Below are 25,563 nucleotides of genomic sequence, written 5' to 3' on the forward strand. Positions count from 1 at the left end.
GGTGGTCAGATACAGTATTTCACTATTGTAAAAGAATACGGAGAAATAACGCAGCTACAACAGTTTGGAGAATTTTAACGCCTTAAACAGTACTTTCAGACATATTGTTATGAAGAAATTACATAAATATTCACTCTGCACTATAGGATCATCTGTTGGCAGCTGTGGTAATAAAAGGACTTTCCCACCACAAAGTAGAGAGCAAAACACAGTGCTCTCCAACATTTACATTTATATATATATTTTTTTCACTATTCTATATAGGTTTTCTATTTTAACACTTCCCACAAACCATATTACATACAAAGATGGCATCTCATTACATGCAAGAACACCCTCTTTAGCTCATGAAAGTGTATCTCCTGGTACTGAGATAGTATTCTCAAAAAACGTCATGATATGCTTTACCCTGTGCCTACTTTCTTCCTGGACATCATCTTTGGTATTGCTAGAGACAGGATACTGGCCAAATGAGCCTTTGGCTGTTCTTACATTACTATGTTTTATTCAGTCCTTCACAAGATCAGAGCCTGATATTGCCTTTTATGTGGCCTTCTGTACAAATTAGCTTTCCAAAAGCGGATGAAAAATCTAGCAAGAGGTTAAAAATTCACATTTAAAGAGAAAAATTACATGAGCACACAGAATTAATGAAAACTGATAAATACCTGTGAACACCTTAGTCAACATATAACATTCTCTGCTCAATACATTTTCATAATCCTTCCTGAAAATGAAGCTCTTTATAACTATCCACTGATCTGTGTAAGCATCACACACTGATTTTTTTGTTGTTGTTCTATATGATAAACATGAGTTACCTGAGCCAGGCTTTTCCAATACCTATTGAAAGTCATTATTCGTACACCTCTCTTCACTGTCTGTAGTTCTGTAAATGCAACAGTGACCTTTAAAAGCATTAATTGTGTCTACTTTATTTTCCATACTTTCCTGTTTCCAGAACATGTTTAATTTTTGGCAAAGCATATGCTTCACAGACCTGTACACCCTGGTAATTCACAAGTGTGAATTAATCAGATAACAGGAAATTCTGCCATCATTTTAGCCATCATCTGAAATGAGTAAAGCAGCACAGAAGAAACTGCACCTCTTAACTTCAAGACATAGATTTTTCTACAATTCAGGATGCAGTTTTAAGGGGCAGAATTTTGTGTGATTATTTTAATAGTGGGTTTCTGAAAACAGAAACTAAGAAATGCCATAGATTTTTGAAGAGACCACTTATCAATTGGACTATTTGAAATTACTTATCATGTGTGATTCCGTGAAGTTTTTTAAGAAAACTTATTTATAGAAGCTTAAAAATGGATTCCCTTCATCCTTCAATTGGATGAACAGAAATTTAAGTACCTAATAGACCAATTTGCCTTCTTGTGCTCTTGGCAAGGTATGCATACTCTAAAAGGAAGAATTATATCAAAGTCCGTCTTGGATGTACTAAGGGTAAAATGGGGTGGATTTTCTAGGTCACAACTTAGAAACTAACCTACAGAAATATGCAGACTTACTACTAGCTGATACTATTCCACAATTAAAGCAGTTAAGTTTGTAAGTTAACCTTCAGAATGCCTTCCATGAACACTCAGTGCCCTTGTAATATACTACCTTTCAAAGTAGAAAGTTTTTTTTCTAGTAAAACTACTGCTATTATTTAAACTATTTAAAGTGATGTGATTGGATTATTATTATTTTTTTAAGAGTCATACCTTTCCTTCAAAACCTCATTAATCCTTAGAGGACTTAGATGTCTGATTGTAATAAAGCTAAACTTCCAGAAATAAAAAGAGTCTCTGTGCATGGGAAAAAGACTTACAGTTATTAAATACGCTGTGGGATGCAGGAAAAGATGGATTAGTAGGCATGATGCAGAAAAAGTAAAATATTTATGCTACACTGTGTAGGAAGAGAAAGACCGTGAGCAAATTAAGTAGAGGATTTCGCTTTGGAAAAAATACATTAAAACAATATTTGATACCAATTTTCTGACATAACAGACATGATAGTGGAATATATTCTGAGATCACAATATACATAATTCATCTTTAAGTAATAATGAGAACATATTTATTACGAAAAGGAACATTAAATGAAATTCACAACTCTCTACCTCTTTCCATTCCCGTTTATCATAGAATGGTTTGAGCTGGAAGGGACCTTAAAGACCATCCAGTTCCAACCCCCCTGCCACGGGGCAGGGAGGGACACCTCCCACCCATGGGAGGAGATGGCCCAAAGCCCCATCCAGCCTGGCCTTGAACACCTCCAGGGATGGGGCATCCACAGCTTCTCTGGGCAACCTGTGCCAGTGCCTCACCACCCCCTAAGTAAAGAATTTCTTCTGAATATCTAATCCAAATCTACCCTTTTTCAGTAGGAAAACATTACCCCTTGTCCTATCACATGCCCTTATAAAAGTCTCTCTCTATCATTCTTATGAACCCTCTTTTTGGTATTGAAAGGCTGCAATATAAGGTCTCCCCAGAGCCTTCTCTGCTCCAGGCTGAACAACCCCAGCTCCCTCAGCCTGTCTTCACAGGAGAGGTGCTCCAGACCTCTGGTCATCCTCGTGGCTCTCTGGACCTGTTCTAATAGGTCCATGTCCTTCTTGCACTAGGGCCCCAGAGCTGAAAGTAGACTCCAGATGGGTCTCACAAGGGTAGCGTAGAGGGGGAGAATCATCTCCCTTGGTATTCTGGCCATGCTACTTTTGATACAGACCAGGATACAATTGGCTTTTGGGGCTGCAAGCTTGCACTGCCAGCTCATGTCCAATTTTTATCCACCAGTACCCCCAAGTTCTTCTCTGGACTTACTAGTTTGTAGTTGCCAGGGTCTTCTTTTCTACCCTTTTTAAAAATGGGAGTGATGTTGCCATTTTTCCAGTCACTGGGACTCCACCTGACTGCCATGACTTTTCAGATACAATGGAGAATGGCTAGGCAACGACATCAGTCAGCTCCCTCAGGACACTGGGATGCGTGTCATCAGTCCCTATAGACTTATAGATGTTCAGGTTCACGAGGTGGTCTCAAACCTGATCTTCACTGGCAGTGGGAGGGACTTTTTAAAGATGACTGTACACATTTAAAGGTGACTGTACACATTTTTAGACACAGAAAGTGTAGAACGGAAAAAGAAAGTGTTTAACGGTAGTTCATAGCCATTTGGTATAAGATGAAATAGCAGAATCTAAGCATTCTAACTTTCACTGTCATGATCTCCCAATTGCTAAGCACTCTTTACATTCCCATGAACTACCCCGTTATCAGCACACGCAGAGCTTGGACGCAGTCTTTGTAGAACCACTGCATTATCAGCTTTCCTCAGTCCTGAACAATTACTTTTTAATGACTGATCAGTTTATTAGGACAACAGAACAGAAAATGTTAATGCACATGTTTTACAGGTGCTGTTTCTTACTATTAGTGGAAATTGTATATGTTCCTTATACAGTAGTTCAGCCCTGGCTTAGAGACACCGTGGAACCACAGTCACGCAAGTGACACATAACTTGCTCTTCTCCAGAGAGTCATTTCTCTTAACTGCTAAATTGTCATTACTGATCGACTTCCTTGTCATCTTTTAAAGGAGATAAACAATGCACTGAATACTTCTGAGCTTACAGAATGGCCTTGGACCCACCCTACCGGGAACACAAAGAAACCCTTTACACATTTCACCACACATAAACACAAGGCTAAACACCACTACGCTTAGCCCACTGTAATTAAGCAAGAGCAAACCCCTTTGCAATCAAAAAAGTGCATGTGTGTGTGTTGCTGCTAAAAGTACTCACCCAGTTCCAAAACTGACATAAAATGGCACACACTCAATTTCCTTAAAAAAAAAAAAAAGCGTAAAAGTAAGCTTGATTATGGCGTTGTTTTGAGAAGCATAGATTAGAAGTCTAATTTAAATTACACCCCACTCAAGTCTGGCCTGCTTCGCATATGGTGCATAGTGCAAAAGATGTCCCATGCCAACAGTAAGACTATTCAGTCTAGCCCACAACTACATATTAAAATGTGAGATAAGTCTGAAATTAAAATTCTCACTCTGTGTACATGTTTTAAAAAAGCAATGAATTCTTTAATATAGACACACACAAAAAAATGTTTTGTAAGTTCCATTTCTTTCCCATGGTGAAATTCTCTTGTGTACAATCATCATTTACTAAGCCTACTGTTGTTGCAAGAAAAAACAAAAGAAAACAAAACTACAGAAAAAGCAACTAAACAACTTGTCTTTAAGTGCCCAAATGAATCTCAGTGAGAATAATTTCCTCCATTTAGAAAAGAAGCTGAAGAATAATGAAATTTTATACAGTTTTCTTTTTCCTGACTCTCCTTCTGGGATGAGCTAGGTGTTTACTTGTAGGAGCAACACCTCAAGATAGGTTTTTATTATTATGAATTCATTGCCGTATTGAGCCCATTAGAAACAAATTGTCGATAGTGTTTTATGGCTGTAAAATACAAGAAAAAGCCCAAGGAGTGCCCAGACAAAGGACCAGTAGTAGGTTCTCATAGGTTATATACTTAGGTCTCTCTACTGAACAAATAGGGGAGGGGAGTCAGGAATCCTGCATCAGGTCTAAAGATGGTCTCAAGACCTAGGTGAAGAGGAGGGGCAAAACGGAGGGTCCTAGTACATGGCTGCAGGGTGAGAGATGGTGCTACATGCCCATCAGGCAAATTTCTTTCAAGGGCTACTGCCACAACACGGATTACCCTTGTCTTTCCCACTCCTCTCTCCCAAGACAAAACTAAACTAAAAGCCACAATCCATCCTTAACCTGCAGGATTTTATTTACAGCAACACTGCTCAGTTATCCTGCTGGATGAGGATAGGTACTCAATCCCCCCCAAAGTTATTAGACTAAGAACATCAAATAAGGAACCAACTAGTATGATCTTGACACAGCCATAAGACAACGCCTATATGAGGATTTTGTAGACCCAGTAAGTGATGGATATTTTCCAGCACCTTTCAAAGTCAGCTACTACCTTTGCCTTGTTTGGATGACAATATTCCCAGTTCCTCTGATCTCTGCTAAAGCACGGTGTACAAGACAGACAGACTTGCCAGGAAGGTTACTGGCAGAGCTTATGGTAGATACTCTGAAAACTCTTCCCCTCAAACATGCCTCAACTGAAGAAATACTGTTTTTCTCATGAGGAAAAGTGTGCAGTATGTAGTTTCAGCTACTCTGTCCGAGAGATACGAAAACAGTACTGAAAAAGGCCCTTAGCTCCCCCTGTTTTCCTAAAAACCTCCTGTTTGCACATGATCACATCAGAATTAAAATCATGAAGTTGAATTTTACACTTGGCTACACTAAGATATATCTAACACAGCTAACTACTGGCAGCTGTAACTCTAAAACCCTAATATGTAGGCATGAGGACCAGGGTAAGTAAAATCAGTACAAACTCCAGCTTGCCCTCACCAATTATATGACAGCAGTTACACTGAATTCTTGCCACAGATGCTGAATCGGGGCTCTTCCCAGTGCTGTTGAGGCCTCAGTTGGTTATAGCAAAGCAACCCGTGGAGCCGCAGCTGCAGCACTCACTTTTATACATGCAAACTAGGAACAAGCCCTAGCTTTGAGAGGGTGTGAAAGAGTCCCGTTCAGTTTGGGTGCTACATCACAAAATAAAAGTCTTTCCTCTCTGAAAGAGAAGCATTTAGACTCTTCTGATTGATGCATTCGCTATGCTGGAGGAGTAATTTCTCCTGCATGCCCTTGACGAGTCTGGCGGCACTGATAGCCTGACTTGAAGTTTAACACTAAAAGGACTAATGTGAACAATGACTCTTCAGTGAGCTAACCAGGCTTTAATAATCCTTCAAGAACAGCTAGCAATAACTGAGCAGCATAATAGCAAGTTTCCCAAAAGCGGGTCATCATTCTGGAAACAGGGGCCTGTGTGTGTGAGAGACAATGATTACAGTATTTAATTATCAGCTTCACCGTTCCAACTGTTCTTGACCACACTGTCTACTTTTAGACAATACACTGATCGCGGTCAATGAATTTGTGCTGTATGGCAGTCAATCAGAAATCTAAATTTAACAAGTGCGGTACCCAAATTTTTCAAAAACCTTATTAGGCCAAAATTTCAAGTATTTATATGACTTCTTGATGGTATGAGTCATCACCAGATATCACTAACTTCTAGTGCTTCATGACATACTCCAAAGAATGAATATCCATTCATTGTAATTTTTTTTATGATGTGGACTGATTGTAGAAACTAGTTGGGAATAAAAAGATCACTATTACTGTGCATATTATGTGTATATACACGCATAATACAATTAAAATATTCAAATGAATTTTGAATATAAATAAATATAAATGGATATAAAAAGGTACCATAACATATACACACTTGCCTATGATTTTATTCTACATTTTTCCCATAGTTGACAGTTTCCATTAAGAAATCTTTGTAAAAAAAACATTTAGATTGTATGAAAATGTTTTGGTATTGAAGTAGCTAAAAATTCAGAGGCTAATTTAGTCTTTTGTGTCACACATGTACAAATCCAGTGAAGCAGGGATAATAATGAACAGAATTGGGCCCTAAAACGTTCTAATTTGACACTAATCAGTAATAAAAGGCAATGCAAACTTGTGCTAAACTGATTACACCCATAGAGCAATATCTGTATAATGGCTTTAGCTGCTTAGCAACGAAAGTACAAGAATACCAGATAAAATGGATTATAAACTCTGATTAGTCCCAGATGAATGTTACAGTGGCCAGTCACATTAATTTGCACTGTATATCATAAATGACACCCCTCTGAGCTATTACTACAGAAGACATTTACTTTTCTGTACAAATACATGTAAGAGAAATAAGACGTGCTTTTACATTACCGAAGACAGTTTTGGTTGAATAATACAGTGATTCTTCTCAAATTAATTTAGAAAGCATGACTAAACGACATCATAAACATATGATTCTCTTTCCTTTAATGTTTTACATTTTCTTCCACCAAAAACAAACAAACAAAGAACAAACAAAAAACCCCCATGTCACTTTAAAAATGAAACTTCATTTCATACCGTTTGCAACATTCCACTTTTCCATATTGATCCTTGCACACTATAATAGTGTACTACTGGACTTCCAAACCCTCTTTGGAAACTTTTAACTGTTTTTTTTTTTTTTTTTTTTTTTTTTTTTTTTTTTTTTTACCAAGAGGGGTCTGATTCAGAGAGAGGCTCAGAGATATGGCAAAAACAGAAAGTAAGAGCATAACTTCTGAAACTGAAACAAAATCTCCTAAATCTTAGCTGTAAAAACTTCAGCATTCTAGCACTACTCAAAGTGTGCTAGACACCCTGCAAACATACAGAGAGGAACAGTACTTGAACCACAGTACCCACACTCCAGGATAAAGCAGCAGTAAGCCACTAGGTAGAACATAACAGTTAAGAGATCAACATAGTGGTAAGAGGCTCATTACAGCCTATTTGTAGGTGTCTTTCAGTTTGGCCACCATCACGTAGCTAATCTCTAACTTATAGCACTGAAACACAGGAAAAAAGCAAATGGTCTCGCAGGTCTGCTCAGGAACTATGCACCACGCATAGACAGACTGCAATTAACATGCAACCAATTGTACAGGGAAAATGGTTTTAGGGGTGGGATAAGTCTAACGATTTATCTGTAGAAATCTTTCTGACTTATTCTAACCTTTATTCAACTGTTGCCTCTAATAGAAATAGCTGTAATGTTGACTAAGGGCCCTTAGTTATGCAACTCTTTATCTTTCATTATGAACACTGCTTTGTACTTGCAGTATACTGTAGTACTCTGTACACAAAGCAATTTCGTTGAAGATAGTCTGAATAGAACAGGTGAGCACTAGTCCCAGAGTTAATTAATATCATGAAGTTGGATAAAAAAGCAAATGGCAGATGTTAGAAGCAGTAGCATTATAGTCTTCTAAATTTATAATGAATTGGAGAATTTATTATAATGAATTTGGAGAAGAGAACACTGAGAGGGGATCTTATTAATGTATACAAATATCTGAAGGGAGGGTGTCGAGAGGATGGGGCCAGACTCATTTCAGTGGTGACCAGCAACAGGACAAGAGGCAATGGGCACAAACTGAAACACAGAAAGTTCTGGCTGAATATGAGGAAACCTTACTCTAAGGGTGACAGAGCACTAGAACAGGTTGCCCAGTGAGGCTGTGAAGTCTCCTTCTCTGGAGATATTCAAAACTTGCCTGGATGCAATCCTGTACAACGTGCGCTGTGACCCTACTTGGCAGGGGGGTTGGACCAGATGATCTCCAGAGGTCCCTTCCAACCTCAACATTCTGTGATTCTGTGAATTATCATAATAAATCTTCCACTGTCCTAAATACTTCAAAAAACATTTCCTTTCTAAAGTATTTATTAAGATAATTTCTTATAAATTATAGGGTGTGTACATATATGTATATATATCCCACAAGGTGGAGGTCTAGAAAATTTTAAGTACTAAAGGAATGTTGAAAGGGGCACATGAGGAATAAAGTGAAGCTAGGTATACCTATGTTTTGTAGAATCTCAACTTTCCATTAAAAAAAAGTCTTTAATTTTCACAGGTCTGAAACTTCCAGCTATGAACCAAGCATTAAATACAGGAACACTTTCAGAGAAAGTAGCTCTAGAAATACTTAAGATCCCTTTCCCAGTCATCTGACTGAAGCATTAACAACAAACCTAATGTTGACAGTGTTTCATAGCTGATCAGTGAAGCATGACATGAGGTTGAAGTGAAGAGGACACTGGAGAGGGGAAATGGATGCAGTGTCAGCATTATTGTCAGGTAGTATGCTCCTTACTAAAAACACTGAGAGCCAGAATACAGGAGAAGAGAAAGTAAAAGGAATAAGTGAAAAAAAGGATGCAAACAAGAGTATCCTTGAACCTTTCCCACCCCCATGTCTGACTTTTTTCCAGTAAAAGACACAAAGTCCTGAATAAATCAAAGATGATGATAAGCAATGGGCAGTTCTTACAAAAATGTTATACCCTGTATGCTGAGTTTTGTGCAAGTTTTACTCTGCAAGAGTCATATATAGAATGCAGTATTCATCATTTACGTCCCAGCAGACAGACCACAAGCAATATTTATAAATCTATGTTTATAAATTAGGCCTCTGAAAACACTGATAGATGCATTGACCATATTCTAGCCAAAAGAGAAAGGATATGCTGCCATACTATAGGAGCATTGAAAAATACTATCCAACTGTGATATGGATTTGTAAGATATGCTTCATTAAAATATGGAAGCTCCTTACACATAAAATCATGGATCAGTTGAGGTCGTGCCAGTAGATCTCACATTCTTTCATTCCTTCTAATGTGCAGGACTTGGTCACTGAGTTCATACCTCAACTACTGCAGACAAAACATCGTATATCAGCTTCACGCACACTATCCCAAGGTTTGGAACAGAACCCAGCTCTCTTGACTTTCAGGTCACTGCAGAAGACCACAACACAATCCCTAAAGTACAACATTTGAATACATATAATTTAAATATATAATGTCGATTTGATGGGCTTAAAGCAAACTGGTTTGATCAAAGTTATCTTTTGGATTAAGAAGGAAAATGAAAAATATCAGTCCCAAGAATATTCCTTTAAAATAAAATAATGAGTTATAAATTTAATTCAAAGACCATTGTGAGAAGATGTTATTTCCCCCGATCTATATAGCTCGTCTTACTGAGCTAAGTGAACAGGAGACAGAAATTGAACTTTATCTCTATAAATAAATTTATAGAACTTTATTAGTCTTTCAACTGAAGGCTCCATTTCTGAAAAGCATATTTAATTCTCTGGAAAATATTAACATGTGCATAGCTTTGAGATTATTTGAGTGAAAGTATATGCTTATAGTTTAAGAGGAATATTTTGATGAATTGAAGCCACAGTAAGATTATGGTACTAATCCTGATTTCAGTGAAAATATTAATGTATTTAAAGTAGTGATGCATATAAACCAGTTTTGATCACAATATTTGTTATTTGCAGAATTTTCATCTGCATTAATAAGAAGCTGGATGGGACTGAGAAAAGTAAATTCAGATATGTAAAGCAAAAAACACACTAGTGTATAAGGTATGCTTGTTACTAGCCATTATTCAGCATGATTTCTGAATTCCAAGGTAATTCTTATTTACTGTGATGACAACATCAACATTTAGTAAATGCTGCTAATGAAAAATCTGCTCTGTGAAAGAAAAAATAATAATACCAAAGCGCACTTACTGTACAAAGCATTACAGGCAACTTTTCTGCAGTGTCTTCACCTTATTACTAAAGGAAGATACCGCAATAAATAAAGTTGAACTCATACATTTACATTTTTGTGGAAGAGGAACAAAGCAAGTAACGTTATTACACGAAGCAAACCTCTGAGTGCTTTAGCAATGAATACTGAGTCAACATCCCCATTAAATCAGGGTGTATATGACAAATAAGCTCTACTTGAAATGTAAAATTTAATTCCAGCATGATCACTTCAGGGACCAGTTCTGCAAAACACAGCAGCCATGGTACAGCATACAACTGCAGTGTAAGTAACTAGATACTACTGTTAAACACATTTTAAACTCTATTGTACAATAGCCTTTGTCTCGATAAAGCTATTTTAACCATAGACCACGGTTGTTCAAGTAAGTATTTCTACCTGTTTTTCCGCCGAACCCAAGCAAATTGCTCAGTGACTAGTTGACTTGGTACAGTTTCATTTGTTGTCATTCATAAATAATTTATAGCTTTAATAGATGCATTAATTTTTGCTTTTAAATACATTTTGATTGTTGCTTCTTTGTAAAGAGTTCTTTACAAATTGTTCACAGGCCATGTTCAAACCTTTGATTTTTCAACTGTGGACTTTTAATTTGATTGAGTATCACTAGCTGTACTTTCGGTTGTTTGATAAGAGTCACTGGACTATGATTTGTAACTCTATGAACTACCTAGCTATCAGTTCCTCTGAGTTCAAGCAAAACCACAAACTATAGTCTTGTTACATTCATTGCAAGAGTGAAGCATCTCAGTTTCACTGGGTAAAAGATCTGGGAAGAGAGAAGATGACGAGAAGAATTTCTGAATATTTTCCTTCGATGAATGGCTTTGGAGAGTGAGAAGGAAGACAAAAAGCATGACAAAAAAAGGGGAGAACAGATGAGAAATACAAATGGGAGGAAATCTCCAGGAAACTAGAGGAGTAGCAGGAGAAACTTCTGGCATAATTTTTTTAATATAAAACTCAGCTTTACTGATGTTACATGATTTACATCAGGCAAGTGATACATTTATTTGCATTTCAGAGTGTGGTCTGCTTTAGTCCTAAGGATGCCCCTCTTTTCACGGTTTATCCTTCAACCCTAGTAAAATCTTTCTATTATTTTCTTAATCTAAAACCTTCATCATGCTCAGTGACAGTAGTACAGTTTAAAATAATGTTAAAACATTTATATGTTCATAGATATATTCAGGTGAAATAAAAGTCTCAGTAAGTGAAACATCCTTCCATAGACAATCTGTAGGTGGAAGAATGTTACACACACATTCCTGGGCTGTTTTCTGTGTTAACTTCAAAGCATATAAAACACCAATGGAATTTCAATATATCAGGAACTGTTAAGTCATATTAAGTATTTGTTATAAGAATATTTGAACACAGTTTAATCTTGATCCTACGAGCCATTTTCCTCTGGCTTTCTCACTGCCCTATTTATCTTTCCTGACAACTTTGCTTGGAGATATTCTAATTGCAGCTTTTCTGTAATTCTACACAATTATTGCACTCGTTCATTTGTGCCATACGCATTTTTGATTATACTATGAGAATGGCTGGCAATATGCAGGTATTTATGTAAGTGCATGCATATGCTCATATACACGATTAGCAATGCTTATTTTTGTTCAAGATGCAAATTGAATAATTCATTTAATCTGACAAACTTTTGTTTCCATGAAATTGACTTAACTGCTCAAATGTAACATCTTAATAAAAGAAAAAATACCAGAACGTTGAGTCTATATGATGACTGGTAAGCAAAGGAAATTGATTTGTATATTATTTAATATATACATATATATTGAAGTCTAAACTTATTCCCTACAGGTCAAAAACTGATCCTGTTGAAATAAATGGTATATTTATTCAGATTGGCAAAAGTTCAAGCCTTAGTGCTCTGAAATAGTGAACATTTTATCAGGCTTTTCAAAAATAAAGGATTCCTCTGTAAATTCAATTATATACAATTGATATTCTAGCTGCAAGACAGATTCACCTTCTGTATTTATTGTACACAAAGCTCTCTGGACAATCAGGTAGAAAACTCAGATCAGGTGAATGACAAGAGAAATAAGGGATTAAAAACAGAAATAGCCTGTGAACACACTGGGTCTCAAGCACTTTGACAGGATTCAGAGATACTAGAGAGTCAAGTCAGCCACACCATCCAAATATTTGCTTACACTTAAGCAAATCCAAAACATGTGCTAGAAAGACGAAATCTATAAGAAAAAAATTATTTGTTCCAGTGAACACACCATGAGAAAAGGCTCTCATTATCAGTTCTTTCTGGCCTCCCTTCTCCCTGCTGCTCAAGTAGATGGGTAGTATTAGCATTATAGGACTTACCTGATAAGCAGCATACTATTGCCTTTGTTTTTTGAATATTAACTGTGTACTACATAGCACAAGAAAACTGAAAAGACAAGTGTTCTGCCACAATCTTATTTGTGACAAGACAATTTTCGAGTTTTTACTCTGAAAACTGGATGTTAAAAACATCTGTATTTAATTCAACAAATGATATACCCTATTGGCGTACACAAGAAACACAGAAAATGGCACCTCAGTAGTTTTTTCTGTGATTTAGTTATTTACTTATTTATTTTAACTCATTTACTGCCATCTCCTGGTACTTACAAGGTAATAGTATTTCTGCTATTTAACAGCAGCCAATACTCTCCCATTCAGCACTATTGAAAAGGAAAAATCTTCTCAGAAATGTTTTTGCAATATTGCTGTAGTTTTTATGTTGCTATCTTTTATTCTGGAAATACCAAACACTGTTCCTTGGGCAGAAACCTGTAAAAGGTTCATGTAGCTTACCTTTGTCTGGAAGCAGCAGTAAAGTTGTGTTAGGTATGGATGTTTCCGTGCTAATGCCAGAATTCTCTTTTCTGTCATTGTGCAGTCTACGTCATCATCTTGAAGTATGACATCTTTTTTCAAGACTTTCACTGCATACACTTCATCTTTTCCTTTTAGTTCAGCTAACATTACCTAAAACAAACAAAAAATCTATTTGCACACAAACACATTATAGTACACGAACATACGCAGGGCTGCATAGAAGTTTGAATGCATTGAAAATAAAAAGAGATTTGAAAATAATGCAATGGTGCAATGACAATTACCTATTTGCCTAGATGAAATTGTATGTTTATGAAATTAAATTAGTGCAATTTTAGAGAAAGATACATATGGTATTCTTTAAATTTGAAACAGATCACGTGTATTTTGTTTGTTAGTTAAGAGTGTAGAGGATAAGAAGTTTTTAACCCTTCATTTACATATCTTAATGACATCTCAAAAACTAACAAAGAAGGAACATAAATTTACTTCCTCCTTTTATCTCCCATTTTTGTTAGGGAGACTCGTGCGTGATGAACCTGTCATACAATCCCACTTACTATCCTGGCCACTTCAGAATTCTTGATTTTAATTGCTGTTGTTATTTAAGGTTCAAGTCCTACACTCTCTTAAGGTCAGTTCTAGTTTGGAGATAGAGTAGGCTTCAGAGGACAGATCAGAAAACAGGGAAACTCAAAAGAACCGCTTCAGCCCTCTCCCCTTGCATCTGCAGTTCTCATAGCCAGGAGGGAAGAGTGCACTTGTGAAACAGATTCACTTTTTAGTCCTCCTCTTAGATTCTATAGTGAAGAGAAAATCTGTAAGCACCATAAATAGAGCAATTCCCTTTCTACCCTCCTCAATTCCCTATTGTAGGATAATTCACCTATCTGGTGAATTATGTCTTGACTGCATACGTAGTATTTTCAGCAACTTTTTAACCCTCCCGCACTCATCATATGAATGCACTAGAAATGCTTGAGTTCCTTTTCCTCCAGCACTGAACAAATCTACCAAAGAAAAACAAAGACACATAAATTGTTCAGTGAAATAAGTAAATTTGAACTGGTTGAACTGGATATTACCGAGAGAGGGAATGAACTCAGAACTCCACAGTATTATTCCTTGTCTGAATTTTCCAGTTTGACCACAACTATTTGCCTTGTTGAACAGTACATATGCAACTGTATGTATGTCTTTACTTCATTACCAATATCCTGAAACAGTGAAGCAGTGACATTTTATTTCAAAAGGCTTGACCTTTTACTGTAGTGTGCTAGAGCAAAGAAAATTCCAGTTGACGAGCAGGTTGATACTCATGATCACCAGAGTAAAGGCAGCTTTTACCCAATGTGTAAAGAATGTAAGGAAACTGCTAGGGTGGAAGCACTTTCTGAATATCAGTATGAGTATTTTCCAAACAGCACAGTCAAAAATAGCCTGCACACTGGGAGGGGAAGAGGGGGAGGAAGGCTACTTACCTTGCCAAAGCTGCCTTTCCCTAATACTTTGATGAAGTTGAACTCTTCAAGGCCTATTCGCTTGGTCTGGGCTTGCTTGACCTCCCCATTTTCACCATTTTCCCCAGGTTTGTTAAGCTGGTTGTCTGCTGACGTTGTAGCTGTTGCCCTGTGTTCCTCTCCTCGGTTGTCAAATGATAATGCTTTCCTAATGTTGTTTTCCAGCTCTTTGATTTCTGTGAAAATGTGAGAAAGTTTTAACTAAACACCATAAAAACAATGTGTCAGTCCGTGTAAGTTTGGGGCACAGACATTCATCATTCTTGAATACTGTGCAAAGCATTCTGTGGCTAAGAATACATATTTAGCAAACTGCTTCTCGGACCTTACAGCAATCAGCCAAAAACCTGCTGTAGCAGGAAGGGTGGCCTTTTGAAATGAACCTAAGAGAATGACGCATCCAAAACTCCAACGATAAGTCAGACTAGTGGCCAAATAGTTGTTTTAGTGATTTTTGGGTGTTCCTGTATGACAGAGTAGTACTTTGTTTTGAATCCCTTATCTTCCTGCAGCACTTACTCATCTTCCTGCTTAAGTATTTTAGTCATTTCTTCAAAAGTTCAAAGGATAGTTGGGTGTCCCAGTCCATGGAAGTCAACATGAATGAAAAAACTTACTCAGCTCCAGCTCTTATCAGATAGCTGCCAATAAAGTATTTGACAACTTGCTAGTGTCACTTCAAATAGCAATTGTGTAGATTTGCTAAATGGCTCTCAAGGCTTCTAAATCTTAAACCACACTGAATCCTGGTGGTTAAGGGATGTCAGAGTCTGCCTCAAACTTTTACATAGTACTTCCGCCTGATGGCCTTGGAAGCAAATACTTTCAGGGACAAATAAAAAAGTGAAATTTAAAAGAGAATTTGGACAAATTATTTGCTTTTATTTTAACCAAAATATCAGATATTTCAAAAATACTATTTAACAAAATGTTGCCTGTAAAACCAAAAGGTTGAGAAATTCAAATCAGTTCTGGACTCACAGGCTTATAGTACTTATACCATAGAGCTTTGGAAGCTGTTTTTCCTCAAATTAAGGGTGAGAAATTACCTAACTGTAAATAATTTCCAAAGAACGTAACACAGAAGTATCCATCTTCCTTTGCCTTGGTGTAAAGATTTTTCATTCACCAGTTTACATACATGATGATACAGAAGATGCCTTCACAGACATCTAATTTTTAAAAACTCCAGCCAGATAAGATTCTAAAAGTGCTGCTGACATACATGTTCTCTCAATCAGGCTGTTCAGCTCAAGAAATTGAAGTCATATCAGTGACAATTACAATATTTGTCTCCAGATCCTCTAGAGAAGATGCAGAAACTCTAGTATACCCTAATCGGATGGAAGCTTTTATTATCACAAACATTCACTGTGGAATTGCAATTTTATCTCAGAAACTTATTAAAAGATGGAGGCTTTCCAGACAGATAAAAGCACTCTCAAGTTCAGTTGTACTATTTAAAATGTTATCACTCTTACAATAGCACACTCTCCTTCCAACTTAGTTAGGCAAGGACTTGCCTGGTAAACTTAAAAATATTTTAAGATGACTGCTTTATAATTTTACCTTTGAAAGCCACTTAATTTCAGAGATTTAAAGGAAATGAGAGCCTTTTAAAAAAGCTTTTACAGTTCCTAACTTTCTCAGTAGATGCTTCATTTTGTGGTTGTAACTACCTGGTTGATTTGGTTCTACAAAGGTTGGGGCTGACAGCTTTTTTATTTCTCATAAAGAAGGACATTAAGTCACAATATGTATTAGTTAGGAAATAAAAAGTTCAACCTTGATCACATGGAGAAGTTGGTGCTGACTTTGACCTATCTTCTTCCGATGATGTGCTTCCAGGAACCGGTTGTTGAGTCTCGGCACCTGCAATTAGCTAAAAACATTTCCAAAAGGGCTAGTCAGCTATGAATCCTCCAGTGCAGGGTGCCGAGAGGAAATTTAACAACATTAATGCACAAGTAGAAGTATGAAAAAAAATTAAGATGCTCTAGCCCTACTGACTCACACTGACAGAACCTCAAACATACAATAGATGGCATCACATCAAATACAGATCAGAATATAAACGGAGAAAGAATCATCAATTTAAAGGTAAATAGGTTCTTTTGATGAAATAAATGTAATAATCATACCCAGTGAGAGGGAAAGTTTTGTATAACCAACTTGAACCTGTGTAGAAATTCACCCAGTAAATACATAACTACATAAGTATCAGAAAGCACTGCAAACTCATTCATGCAGTAGTAACATGACACCATCTTTTTCCAGGAGTCACAGATCAGTTACTTTATTTCTGAATTTGCTATGTTTCTGTAACATTCTAAAATGGTATATATGGGATACAAATGTGCTATAACTGGGAAAATGAATGAAACCAAATGTTTTACAATATTTTATGAAATTATGCCTAAAATTTGCCTATTCCTGCAAGTGAGAACAAAGGGTCTTTTGTCACAGCCATGCAAACTGAGATTGAAAGTGTGGCCAAATTCTGATCCAGGATACATATTATAAATCCATGGTATCTCCATTGACTTTGGATGCACTTGGGTGACCTACGCTTTTTATCCAAGAACAGCCTTGTTTTTCTTGTAATAGTAACGATAACTCTGAAACCATCACATATGTGACAAACAGTTTCTCTTTATGGGAATCACCACACTGCTCATTTATCAGCACTTACAAACAACATTATGAAGTAGTTTAGTGCTTCAACCAATCAATTACCCAATGGCAATTCTAAGCCAGAGACACATTTATGTTTTTATGAACTGCTTTGTCAGATATTGTCTCTCTGTCAAATCTCCCTCCTCAAAATTAAAAAGGGCAAAAACACTCCCAGAGTCTCCAGGTTTACAAAACTGCAGCAGGTCAAAATAAATTTTGTACTGAATTTCAGAATAGATAATTTGCAGTTATAAATCAAAAGCCAAAGTCTTAAATCTGTACTGACTTAAAAGAAAATAAATCTCTTGTGCAAGTCGTGTGAGTGGGATTGAGTCCTGACTTGTGAAGTTAGAATGCAGCCATAGTAATCTCATTTTTTTACAGCAAAATTACCTTTTTCCTCCTCTGCCCACTATTAGTTATCTTATCTGGAGTGACTCCAAGATCTGCAAGAACCTTAGCTATGCCTCTAGCATCCACTCCACAGTTTGGTGCCACATTTGTTTCACAGCGTCGATGTACATTCATCTTGCAAACTGCAACGAAATGTAAAGAAATAAAGTAGAATAAATACTATCTTGCCATGCTTTTTGTCTTACTTAAATCAGACCTTATTGGACCTACCAATATCTTTTTCAAATAGATATAATTTCAGTAGAAAAATACTCAGCTGAATTTGCAATGACACTTGAATGCTAATATAAAAGGACTGACCCGGTTATCATTCTTCTTCTATGACAGTACAGAACAGTGTTTTCATACAGCCCTCAAACAGACATAGGAACAAATGAAAACATTTAATGATGCTATAAATCTTAATTAGAATTTGAATTAGAAAATTCATTAAAATTCATTAGAAAATTAGAAATTTTGAATTAGAAAATAAAAATCTTTCAGAGCTTGAATTTTAGCAGTCCACTTTGCTCTCATTCTGAGGGCTCAGCATTAATTCTTCATGCACTGTTGCTTCTTGCTCTATTTTACTCAAGTAAATTAATTCCTACTGTGGGCAGGCCTAAAATCAACAGTACTTTAAGTTTTATTAGAAGTCTTTAGCACTGTCAAACACTCTTTTCCTTTAGATCATCCATATATATATATTAAGCTCTTTCTCTTAAGTACCATCTCCTGAAAACAGCATAATAGCATGAGCTAAAAAAAAAAAAAAAAGGTTACAATGCTTCCAGGTTATGTGGTAGCCCTGAGAACATTAAAAATAGCACGGAGTGGATTTCCTAGGAGCCAGATGACATATTTTATCTTAGACTTCACTGCCCCCTCGTGGAGCAAGGCATAAACCAAACAAAAGTGCAAGTGTAGTTAAATACTAGATAAATATTGAATTGATCCAATTCCTCACTTCATTAGCACTTCAATATATTATTAATCAACTACGGTTTCACTGTATAAGCTCTAAAGAAACCACATGTGTCTCAGACTAGTATCAGCCATGCAGATAAGTACTGTGTCTTTGGCAGTAATCATGCACTTCAGAAAGCAGGTGCCTTTCATTTCCGAGTATGTTTCAGCTCACAAGAAGAGCAAAAAGAAACTGCTATACGCAGTACTTTCACTATATGTATATTCAATGACAAGCTAAGTGGCAAGTAAAATGGTAGATCTAGGATACATAACAGTGGACACTGAGGAATTGAAAGCAGGACACTTGTACGTGCTCCAACATTGTAAAATGAAGCACAGGAATAACCAGTCAGGAAAACACACAAACAACAACAGCAACAACAAAAAACCACAGAAGAATAAAACCCTGAAATACACTTTTCATGGCATTAATAATTACATTGGGGAAACAAGTACATCTCTGAAGAAGGGAACATTGTTCAGCATTTGTTAAGAGAGAAAAAGCATGGAAAAAAATACATTTTAAGCTTGGATGAATACTAGATTTTGTGCAGGCAGTACTGCATTTTCAAAGCTATTAATTTGATGAACACTTAGAAAGCAATACAGGCTCTCTGAAATACCGTATGTATACATCTGCTACACAATAGGTTCATATATATGAGCCATAACACCATTCTCTGTAGAAATGAACAAACATGGCAATATGGTACTTGAGAGAAAATATGCCAGTGAACTAATAAATTTGCAGATTAAGGGGAGAGATATTATAGCTCTGATTTAAAATCAAGGTACAAAACAATCAGGTTTAACTGAAAAATCTTTTCTGAACATATCTCTGCTATAATTAAGATAGTATTCGAATAGGATCTTTAATAATAGTAAAGTAACAGTATTTCAAGTCCAACATTTTACCACTGAGCACCACCTAGAATCACAAGGCAAGGCTTAAACTTTAGAATGCTCCGTGTTTCACTTAGCCATGAAAGAAATTTCTTCTTTCCCTTGCTGGTCAGCAATACGTGACACGAAACATTAGGTCTGACCTTCACCTATAATTATACCTTATCTTAAATAACCACCAAAGACAGTATTTCATAGATCATGCATTTATACACACATATATGACTCCATGTTTCTACCATTGAGAAGTGCACATAATGTGATTTTTGTACTTATGAAGATGACCTACCTATTTATAAAGGTGTAACAAAATGAAATTGCATGCAATTTCATTAGGTACTACTTTCTAAGGATCTGACATTATCTTCATGACATCATTCACATCAGCTCATTCATTTCAGTATTCTGTTCACTATTTCTAAAATATTACTTTCCTTTGCAAGAGTTTGTACCATATTTTCCCCCTTTTAGAACATACAGAGCTCTGTTTTAAACAAGGAGATATGGAACCAACCATTTCTGTTAGTTGGTTTAAAATGACATGAACATACCTTCCAACAGTAGCTTCATACACAGTCCAGTTTGTACAGTCCTTAAGCTACAGAACATGATGAATCTTTTGCTTTCTGAATAGAGGGGCTAGGGAGATCGTCACAAAGCATAATTCATTCAGATATCAAAATACCTCATCTTCTGGATATGTGCCCAAGAAATGCTTTGCCTAGCATTCAATACATAACAGTCATGTCTGAAGCTGATATTAAAGGAAAAAGTTGCCAGAATACTAATGTTTATAAAGTTTAACAACCACAAACCTGAAAACACAGAAGGCACATAAGATGAAGGAATGTAAATTCTAACGTCTCTAATTTTCTGCCAATTTCTAATTTCCTGTGTGGCAATAATCCTGCATGGCAGCCTGTGTAAAATTTGTTTCTTCACCTTCTGCATTTGTTACTGGTTGGTGTTGCAGACAGGGGAAAGAACACTTTCTAAAGGTAATGACTATCCCTACAGCATTCCACTATTCAGTTTGTATTAATCCCTGTACGTGCTGGAAGAAACGGAGTACCTTGGAAGCAGTACATATTTTTTAATTACAACAGAGAAGGTCTTTCCATATCTACTGCACTTACAAGGAAAAAGAAGAGATCTAAAGTGATAATCCTTACCTTTGCATTGTAAACCTTGTCTCAGAAGACCCCAGAGCAATGAACCACAGTGGTCACAGAAAGTGGGTACTTTATAATTGTGAATGCTGAACTTGTGAGGCATGTTGACACTGAAACGCTGGGATCCCACTTGCTGAAAAAGGAAAGCACAGCACATTTCATTCTAATTATTCTTTTTATATTCAGTGTACACTGAGGCCTTTTATGTTTTGAAACCACACAATTCAAACAAGATGAAATAGGTCTGTGCTCAAATGATCTTTCCATTAGGTATGCTCCAGATTTCTTTTCACTACTTTATCTGGGGGAAAAGAAGGGGAAGGGCTGCTGTTGTCCAAGAGACAAAGACTAAAGTCTACTTCCTAGTACTTCTGGAAACAACAAATACATAGCTATCAGGAAAGATCTCTTAATGTGGAAGGCAAGGAAGTCACTCCCAATTGTTTTAGGAGCAGGAGGCAGGTTTAATACAGGACTAAGAAAGAGAAATATACCACAACCCACTTATGTTCTCATATCCCACTGTTCTTTAGATTATGAAAACAACAACAATAAATTGTTGTGCTTGAGGATTCCAAGGTATGATTACTTACTAATTAAAGGATGTCACTGATAAGTTTTTATAGCAGCCACTGTACAGCAGGAGATTTATTTCAGTATTTTTCCTTCCCTTTCCTATTACTGCTGGCTTCTCTCCAGTGATCTAGTACCCCTTCCAAACAATGAAAGCATTATATCAGCAAAGCATACAAGTCCCCACTAGTCTGGAGCCTGGGAATATAAATCCACGCAAGATTTCCTATCTTCCTGTGGGTACTATGCAACAGCACTAGACAAACACAGTTCTTTATCACAAGAGATCAAGTCTTCCACATAAAATACGGGTTGTGAACCAGATATTAAAGAGCACTTCTAGTTTGAACAATGGTGGTCAACTGCACAGGAAGAATGAGATGAACTAGTGTCTCAATCATATTCAAATCAAAGTTGCAAGAGTGGCTTAAATCCATAGCTACCTATAACTTTCTAATTTAAAGCTGTGCTTTTTCTGATATATAAATTTTGGCTTTTAACAATTAGAAACAAAAATGTACTTTTTCTGCATGGCCAATGAACTGGGATCACCCACAGGAGATTTCCCCTGATTCACCATTTCACCTGATCCTGTAGTGAAAAATAGTAGGCCTTTGATGTCCAAAACACGATAGTGAGAATTCAACAGGTTTTTGGTTAAAACACAAGCAAGAAAAACACTTCTGTGTAAAATAAAGCATTCATAGGCTACAGATGATGGTTATAATTGTTTAAAAGAAAAAAAAAGCAAACAAACAAATAACAAAAGCCATACAACTCAGTCCCCTCCTCAACTGTCCCCTATCACCCCAGCCACAAAAGGATGCATCAAAGCTAAGGAGTCTAAAGAACCTGAACACAATGGCAGTCATACCACTCCCTGGTGTATGACTGTCCACTGAAATTAACATTAATTTATTAAGCAAGCCTTAATGCCATCTTAGCTGAGATAGACCTTTCACCCAAATGAAAGTATCACTTTCTGCCCTGCTCTGATCCAGAGCAGAATGTACTGTTGGCAGATAAATTTACTTCCTTAGAAGAACAGCTCTGAAGGCAGCTCATTTCATTTTCACGTGATGGCCTCATTTGTTGAAACGCATGATAACATAAAGCACATATTTTCTTAATTCCCTTTATAAAAAAGGAAAAGCTTGCTAAAGTTAGAGAGTACTTATGCTGGAAAACCTGTTAGCCATGCAGTCCGTACCTTGTTTTACCACTGCCATCGTATATAATACCCAGGGGCCTTCTTCAGTACATGGATGGTTTTTGTTCTACATTTTGGCAGCTTGGATGCAGTCTTTGTTGAGGTTTGGTGAACAACTTCTGGGCAGTCTTTTATGTTGACGTAAGATACCCAAACCTATCCACTGCTAATGACTCAGCCACATGAAATACAGGTAAGGGATAAAGGGCCTGAGCCTCCTTCTTTTGAGTTAAAATGACAAAACTGGTATTAACTCCGAAATGGAGAATGTTAAAAATGGGAAAAAATTGAAAGAATTTACTGATATTAAGCATGCAGATGTTAAAAAAAAGGCTACTAACTAAAAATAAATTGCTTTACAATGATTTCCATTTAAATGAAACTATTATGATATTCTGTCATTCCAAAGTAAATGTTATATCTTAACAGGACCAGAAGGGCACAAAAAAGCTGTAACACTTATTGATCAAATACAGGAGATGACATAAATTTGAACAGATAAAAGAGAGAGATTTATCTAGAAAATTTATTTTATAAACATTTACCTCATCATGAGTTTCCTGTTTTTTTAAGCCAGCACACTTCGTGATTATAAGTTCATGGCATCTCTTGTGGACTACACAAGTACAAACTGTAAGAAAAAAAAGAAAAGAAAAAAAAAAAGAACAACACAAAAACAGATGTAAAAATAGTTTTCATGAGTTTTCATGAAGATTGATTTTAAAGACTAGAAAAGCTGGGACCTGAAAGGCAGGCTGCAAGTGACTGTCCCTTGGTGAGTACTATTAAATAAGCCAGCCTTACAAAGTCAGAACGTAAGGGACTTTCAAGACTAATGAATTTTGATAGAATCACAGGCTGGTTTGGGCTGAAAGGGACCTTAAAGATCATCCAATTTCAACCCTACCCCACCCCCCCACCCCCCATTGGTAGAGTCACCTTTCCATTTTAAGAGAACTAAAACTTATCTGCCAAAATCTAAGTATGTAAATCTACAAATTACCGTTTAAAATAATAAACACATTTTTTACATAACATTTGATTTATTTGATAAAGCTCAGGATTTCCACATTACACAAGACACAAAGGTAAAAACAACTCTTGTCTGAAGAGACTCCAGTGGAAAAAAGACACAAAGGTTATTCATTGTAAAATTCAAAGAACAGAAAAAAACAAAATTAAACTTTCCTTCTGCAACGTGTTATTATATGTTGATAACAGCAAAATTGTTTCAGAGGGCTAAAATGCTGTGTCAATATTAATACTGATTACTTAAGCAACAAATAACATTTATAGATATGACAGATAAGATTAAAAATTACAAGGACGGTAATACTGCAGAATTCAAGGTCATTATTTCAAGAAAATAACCTACTCTGAGATGTAACTGAGTTTTATTTTCCTCTAGCATTGGTCATTGTTGAGAGAAAAAAAAAGGAATTCAAGGAATGTCTGCTGTATGCTAATGAAGCATTTCTTCTTATATCATATAAAATGGTTATTTGCATTTATTTATTTATTTACAATGAAATTTCATCAAGCCTTTTGTAACCAAAAAATCATCATTAACTTCATAATTTCTACTTGACAGATGAGAATTAGGTAGAAAAATATCATCCCTGACTGCATAAAAAAATTAAGAGTATGAGAAACTGAAATGAAAAAATGGAGTTTAAAATGAAGAACTTCTGCAGTCTTTGCTATAACCTTCTCTAATGATGACCTCTATAATTATCTCATCCATTTAATTACAGTCTTTGCAATTACCTGGCATTTTTAAACAATGAATCTTAAGCAGAATAAAGATTTCACAATTTTAAAACACATGAGGTGAAAAAAAAAAAGCAGCCAACATCACCAGGTATGCCACCCTATTTGGATGTGCAGAGAGAGAGAGCTAGGATTGGCTGCTTAAAGAAGTTAACTGCGCCACTACTTCACACGCGCTGCCTAAGACTTGAAAAATCTTGGAAGAAAGTCTTGAAAAGTCTTGAAAATCTTACTGTGACTGAAGTCTGGAAAGACTGAATCTTTGATGAGACCAACATATTCTGATTGGCTTGTGCTAAATTCTAATTGTTGTACATTTAAATTGCCTGATGAAAATATCTTATTATTGATATGTTACAACACATATATTCAAACCTCTCCCCCAGAGACTTTCTCTTACCTTGACACTGGTATCCCTGTTTTCCTATTACACCCCTGAAAATAAAACAATGATTTAGAAAATATTGAATATATATTTCTAAAAATGAAAAATATTTTCCCTCTATTTATTGAACATGTACAAGTTTAAAATAATAGCTTCTTATAAACAGTAATCTCATAACTGCATTCCTGGACTGAGATCAGTTCAAAGTAGGTACTCCATTTAATTTGCTAAGAAATAACATATAGGAAGATAGGCCATGAAGGGGTTCAGAAGAAAAAACACATTTAGTTTAATAAAATAGGCAAAGCCAAAGGACACAGAGAGAGATGCCAAACCATAAGCAGGTAAAATAGTCATTAAGAAGGTCTCTAAATAGACAAAAGATGTGTTTGTCAGTATTACTGCTCGAAACCGTCTTTGCTAACCTAAGGGCTAACTGGCAGACCTTTCCTAGAGGAATGTAGTTGAGTTCACATACAATGCCATTACACTGTTTCACGTTAAGGAAAACTGATTCATTACATACTCATACGAAATACTATTTATGGAACACGTCAGATTTTATATGTATTAATGTGTAAATCAGTATGTCTAGGTAACTTTGGAAAACATCTATAGAGTTGCTGAAAAATAACTGAAAACTGAATGTCTCCATCTTTTTTCCCTACCTGAAAATTGTGAGTACTCAGCATTAACGTAAATAATTTATAAGAGGGAGTTCTTGACATATACTGTAATAACAAAGAATCTGTAAACTATGAACCCCAAAATCACGAACATTAAAA

At 36.2% G+C, this 25,563-nt stretch overlaps 1 protein-coding gene across 5 annotated transcripts in view; it reads right to left on the reverse strand.

Moving 5' to 3' along the window:
• The window catches only part of PRKCE (protein kinase C epsilon), a 292,845-nt gene that overhangs the window by 92,741 nt on the left and 174,541 nt on the right, over positions 1-25,563 (reverse strand). For all 5 annotated transcript variants that reach the window (XM_083832115.1, XM_083832113.1, XM_083832117.1 and 2 more), the window contains exons 4-10: positions 24,794-24,828; positions 23,169-23,254; positions 20,841-20,973; positions 17,797-17,939; positions 16,513-16,609; positions 14,689-14,903; positions 13,184-13,357 (exon numbers count right to left, since the gene is read on the reverse strand). In XM_083832115.1, coding sequence (XP_083688241.1) covers positions 13,184-13,357; positions 14,689-14,903; positions 16,513-16,609; positions 17,797-17,939; positions 20,841-20,973; positions 23,169-23,254; positions 24,794-24,828 — 883 coding nt within the window. The remainder of the gene's footprint in view (positions 1-13,183; positions 13,358-14,688; positions 14,904-16,512; positions 16,610-17,796; positions 17,940-20,840; positions 20,974-23,168; positions 23,255-24,793; positions 24,829-25,563) is intronic.

Source organism: Anser anser (genome assembly GCF_964211835.1).
Source record: "Anser anser genome assembly, chromosome: 3".
Lineage (NCBI taxonomy): Eukaryota > Metazoa > Chordata > Aves > Anseriformes > Anatidae > Anser > Anser anser.